We start from the raw sequence: 6,000 nt of genomic DNA, 5'->3' as shown, positions 1-6,000 counted from the left end.
ATCCTCAATGTGAAATCTGTAGTGTTGTCTTTTGATAAGTAAGAAAAGAAACGAAGTATTTTACTCATGTCAACAATCCAGGGCAAAAAGGAGAATGTATTTAAAATTGGATCACAAAAATTTAAAGGCAAAGTAGAGAACGCATCTGGTCCTTGAACACATAATATGATTTACTAAATATTGATTTCTTAAAAATAATTTATTGCTCTTAATAGTCTTTTTATTATTATTATTATTATTCTACAACAGAAGATACTCAAAATTCTGAAAGAAAGACTGTAAACTTTAGTTTGGCGTTCACACAGAGTTAAAATATCTGCATTTAACCTACAGAACAACAAGAATTAGGCGGATTAAAGATATGTTACTGCCGTAACGCAGAACAAGTTCTTTTATTTCATATTTTTTTTTTATTGCTTTCTATCTACTTAGAAATAAGAAGCCAAAAAATCAAGCAAGCATCCGACAGGACAGACAGTGGATTCACTCAGAACACAATATGCTGGTGATAAATGAATGCAGCTATCAAAATTAGCTGCATTGGCCTGGGGGTGAAATCCATTTTATAAGATTGTGTTGGGCGAGAGAAAGGAAAAGAACAATTAAGTAGTAGGTATCTCACATCTTCCAGAAAAGTCATGTCGGCCAAACTGTAATCGAATCTCAATTTAGAAACTTGAATACACACTCCAAACTTTACTGACTTCCATTCCAGGGCTCTGCACTCAGATGAAATCCTGATGCTCAAAATGGAGGTTTTTCTGAAGTTTTTATTGAATTTAGCAGAAGCAATGTCATCAAGAACAACATCATGGTCACGTCAGAGGCCAAGCTAGTGCAAGTAGGAACACCGCTTCTGCAAAAGCTGAATTTCCCAAATGAAACATTTCAACTCCAACCTGACAATTGCCATGCATCCTAGGTAGAAAATTTCCACTGGCTTTATTATTTTCATCATCTCATAATTTATAATAAATAGGCTATCTGCAACTGATAAATATGTCTCTTTAGTAAACAAAGGAATGAATTATCAGTATTTATACAGGATGCATAACTGTAAAAAATACAGATAGATACCATCATCATACTCTGCCAAGGGAAAGAGACACTGGCTTCAAGAATAGTCTTCAGACACACATTAATTATTGTAAAAATCATACTGTAATTATTACCTCAGCATTTTGTATCAAATTAAAACCACAAAAATTAAAACGAAACAGCATTTTAAAAAGATTTCTGACCTCTAGTTTCAAAACTACTGTTGATAGAGAAAATAAAAACATTTCTTAATGGTTACCCATTGAGAGACTTTACATAAAATCATGATATCTCCTAGAAAAATTTTAGATGAGAAAATTTCATTCCCCTAACAAATCCAGTGTATAAAACTTCAAAGAAAAACAAGCAACAAGAAAATGTGGAAAAATATCGCATAAGTGGTTAATACCTTTAGGGGGCTAGGATAGTTCTTGACAAGATGCTTAGATTGAAGCTCACCTAGGGATGGATGTGCGTAAAGCATCATTTTGTTGTTGTTTGCACTTGACGGACACACACACTGTCTTTTTTGTTTTTACAATCAAATATATATAAGCAGTAAGTTCAGCTTCTAAATATGTTAGTGTACAATAATTGTATCACCTCATAATTACATTTGAATATTCTTGATTAAGAAAAATTTAGCAGTTTTGAAAAGAAGGCTGCATTTACAGTGCATAGCTGTAACAAAAAAGAACATTGTTGTATATATGTACACAAAATAAAAATACTCCATTTAACATCTGTAATTACTTCACTACATCAGAGAATGTAGCAATTTCACTATCTGAACACATACCAGAGAGTTCTACCCAACTCTCATGAGTAATGTAACACCGTGCCTGCTCCTCAGAAAAAAAACCACTGAATAAGCTGCACGCTTGACCATTGACAAGGCTTTTGTAATTTGCAGTGGAAGATCAACATTTTGGACATTTACATGGGTGTCAGGAGAGAGGATGAACTACAGAAACTTCAAAATGTTAGGAAAGTTTAGCATTCCGGTGCCCGCAGTATCCTCTCCCACCCAGACTCCGTGGCAAGAGGGAAAAAAGAAGAAAAAGAGAGAGACAGAGACAGAGAGACAGAGACAGAGAGAGAAAGGAAGAGAAAGTGAGGGAAAGGAGGAGAGAGCAGGAGAGAGCAAAAGAGAGCGCGGGAGACAGACGGAGAGAGGGAGAGTGAGAGTGAGAGAGAGAGAAAGGATATTAGTTCTATAGAACCTGTGGTTTCTTCAGGATTGTCATATCACCATTATGTTATGAGAGAAAGCTTGCTTCAAGTCGATTTTGCACTTTCTTAAAAAACAGAGTACGGAGGTCGATGCCCAGACATCAGTGGCTGTCATTTTAGGGTGGTTTGTGGTTGGTTGGTTAGTTTTCTTTCCTTTTGAATTTATGCTTTTTTTTTCTTTTTGAATAGAATATGAACATTTTGAAGTTCTAGGTTTTAAGTGTGTCTTCATGGAACTGCTGCCATTTGAAGTGGTTTGCCCTGGCACACTCTGGTCAGGTGCCCCCAGTCCCCTCCTGTGCACACATACTTCCCCCAAATCAAGCGTGTTCATGCACGCACACACACACACACACACAGACACACAGACACAGACACACACACACACACACACACACACTCCATCACCAAGAGACTCCAGGGAAAGCAAAGCTGACACCCATGAATAAACATGTGCTTACTGGATATCCATTCTGTCTCTTGCCTCTTCAGCAGCTGTGTTCATGTAAACCATTGTTGTTGTTCTTGTTGTATTGTTGTTGTTTTGTTTTGTTTTTTATACAGAGAGTGTAAAGTAGGAGAAATTCCTAAGTATGACTTGCAATAGTCAGTTAGGGAAGGACGCGCTGTCCCGTGAGGTATTCACCGTCCCTCTGTCATCTTCAGCCAGGGAACATGTTACCTGCGCAAGCTTCTCTGAGCTTCTTTCAGTAAACTATCAAAATCCAGAGAGTCATACTTGCTCTTGGTGGAAGCAGGGTCAAAGTCATCTGAGTTTGAATCTGCAAGAAACCAAAGCAAGGTTAGACACACTCTTATTGTTAGTGCAATCGTCTAATTGAAGATTACTTGACTCAATAACAACTTATCCCATTGATATATTTCCAAAAATATATCCAACTTTTATTGATGGATAGATAGATTGATAGATTTTATGGGTATATTTATTTTATATGCACGCACGTGTGTGTATATATATGTATTTATGTATTTGCAGAGGGTATATATATCCAGTATTTTATTGTTATATTATTTATATGTAAATGTATTATTTATATTTATAAATTTATATATAATGCATAAAAATAAATATTTAAAAATACATATGTTTACAGAGAGAAAAGAAGAGAGTATAAGATTAGGCAATATGTTTACAGAGGGTAGGGACTGGTAAGCATTCAAAACACTACTTTTTGACTCATTTTAGCCATAAACAATCCTGGGAGGTAATCAGAACAAACTGTAATACTTCTAATCAATAGAAATGTATTCAATCAATATACTTTAAAAATAACCATGTCCTGCCTCCTTCCTGGCATATTAAATGATTTACCCAAGGTTCCTCAACAGCTCAGGTGAAGTGGTAAGAGTGGAAGTTGGAACTAATTTTCCTATTCAACAGGATTGGTTTCACTGAGCATAAAAGCCAGGTGAGTGGGAGGGAGAGACTCATCAGAACTTCACCTACTCGCCACCTGGCTGCTCTCCTTTCAGTCATGAGGAATATATGATCCACTTATCTATTCCAGTATCTTGGGATAACCCCAGCAATAAAATTCACCCCAAATTAGAAGGTCTAGGGAAACACTTCATGCCCAGGTAAGGCAAAGTCAACCTCACTAGTACTAGAGGAAACATACACAGGTATAAATAAAACCACGGTCTTCTTTGAACTAGTCCAAGTTAGCTTCTGTGAGAAGTTCCACATACTTCACATAGCCCCTTAACAAAATATTCATGTTTCAGCAATGACGGATATAAAATGAAATTCTGATTCTAAATATTTCTGAAATTTCTCCTGTGACATTTATAAAAATATCAAATATTTCTGCTGGTCTTGCAAAGGAGGAAAGACATCTTAGAAATATAATAGAAAGCCTCTTGCAAATAAATTCATTCTCCTGAGAGCATTTACTTGAAGGGAAAACCAGTCCTTTCTGGGAAGTATTACCAATTCTACTAACAGATGAACATTTCTGTGTTTTATCCAGAATGTTACAAAACAGAAATGTCTGAAGTGACAGAAAAGTATAGGATTAGATAATATGGCAGCACACTCATTGATCTCACAAGCTGTTTGGCTGAAAAGGTTATGTTCTCCCAAGCTCTCCAGCACCAGGCTGGTTTTTTGCCCTGGCTTCAAACTACTTTAGCCATCTTAAATTTAAAGACAAGGAAATTCCTTCACTTTTTTTTTTTCCTTTCATTCTTACAATCTCTTGTATTTACTGACTTTTTGCCGACCAAGTTTTTCCAGGTAAGAGCAGCAGGTACAGTGGGGCTCAGACATAAAAGACAGGACAAAAATGGCCAATCTTTCCTCATTAATATTTCACATAGTCAATTCTTAAATTACACCAGCTTCCAACCTTCCCTTCACAGATAGCCTAAATGAGCAGTTGGCTTGTATCACTAAAGCCTCATGAGCAGCTATCATTCCAAAGTCTTTTTTTGTAGACACACAGACACACACATGCTAAGTCCTGCTCATTGCTTGAGATTAACCTGAAACCAGAATTCCACTTGCATTGCAAATAAAGTTACAAGAGCCTCCTGATGGCCAGAGTCTGTGTGGCATGAAGGTCAGCACAGAAACATCAAGAACACACATACAGGCGTGCTTAGGTGGCTCAGTTGGTTAAGCATCTGCTTTCAGCTCAGGTCATGATCTCGGAGTCCTGGATCCAGATGGGGCCCAGCATCGGGCTCCCTGCTCAGCAGGGAGTCAGCTTCTCCCTCTGTCCCTCCCTGCACTCATGCTCTCTCTCTCTCTCAAATAAATAAATAAAATCTTTTTAAAAAAAGAAAAAAAGAACACACATACAGATCCTTCCTTGAAGAACATGTTGAGAATATTCAAAATGTCTTAACTTTGGGTTACTCTATATCAAATCCAGAATTTCAGTGTTTCCATATTTTCATTAGCAAAAAAATAAAAAAAAAAATGGAAACGGTGGATCTCAAGAATTTCTTCATTATGGAATATGATAGCTGGTATTTACATAGCTATAGTCACTTGCACAGGCGGATTATGTCATACAGTAGATATCCGCACATCTTTTCTGTTGTATGAATACACGCTTACATGCAGTTCCTGAGACAACAACAGCTACGCCACCAAAGGATATTGCAATGTAAGTAAGATATAATAGAATTTTGACAGGAAAAAGCCAAAAGCCACTCTAATTATTTTTTAAAAATAAATTGTTATAAATAATGATGCCATATAAATAAAAACACAGCACAATACAACTGTATTCTTACCACCATAGAACTGTTGGCACAAATCAGGTACTAATATTAGAATTTGTTGAATTAATGTAGTAATCTTGAACACCAACATTTTAAAAACTGGTTGAAAAACCTTTGTGTTGGGATCTTGGGATGATTTACCAATGAATGCCAAGGGTATATATAAAGTTATATATATATTTGAGATAGTGATAATGTAATACATATTTTGAGTTAGTAAAGACTTTGCGATGAATGTTACTTATTTCATTTTTCTTGTATGTTTAAGTATAAGTTCTGCACCATAACTAATTCCTGATGAATACATGATCATATTCTTAATACTGATCCTATCCTTCTCTTCTGGTCCTATAGTCCTATTTTAATTTCTATCTTTCATCTTTAAGATTTTCCATTGAGGTCTTTGAGAAAGAGCCATCTGTTTATAGGACAGTAAACAGATAGACTCACAGATTACAGATTCATAAAAACCAGGCT

General features: G+C 36.1%; 1 protein-coding gene across 3 annotated transcripts in view; it reads right to left on the bottom strand.

The window, feature by feature from the left end:
• Window positions 1–2,672: 2,672 nt before the first annotated feature.
• The window catches only part of LOC111149050 (PPARG coactivator 1 alpha), a 296,508-nt gene continuing 293,180 nt past the window's right edge, over window positions 2,673–6,000 (bottom strand). For 2 of the 3 annotated variants that reach the window (XM_022505948.1, XM_022505951.1), the window contains exon 13: window positions 2,673–3,053. In XM_022505948.1, the coding sequence (XP_022361656.1) occupies window positions 2,950–3,053 (104 nt within the window). In that variant the 3' untranslated portion in view covers window positions 2,673–2,949. The remainder of the gene's footprint in view (window positions 3,054–6,000) is intronic. The other variant, XM_022505949.1, reaches the window with a different exon arrangement.

This window comes from Enhydra lutris, unplaced genomic scaffold (assembly GCF_002288905.1).
Source record: "Enhydra lutris kenyoni isolate GAN:26980312 unplaced genomic scaffold, ASM228890v2 scaffoldscaffold21, whole genome shotgun sequence".
Lineage (NCBI taxonomy): Eukaryota > Metazoa > Chordata > Mammalia > Carnivora > Mustelidae > Enhydra > Enhydra lutris.
This window is presented reverse-complemented; position numbering and strand designations above follow the sequence as displayed.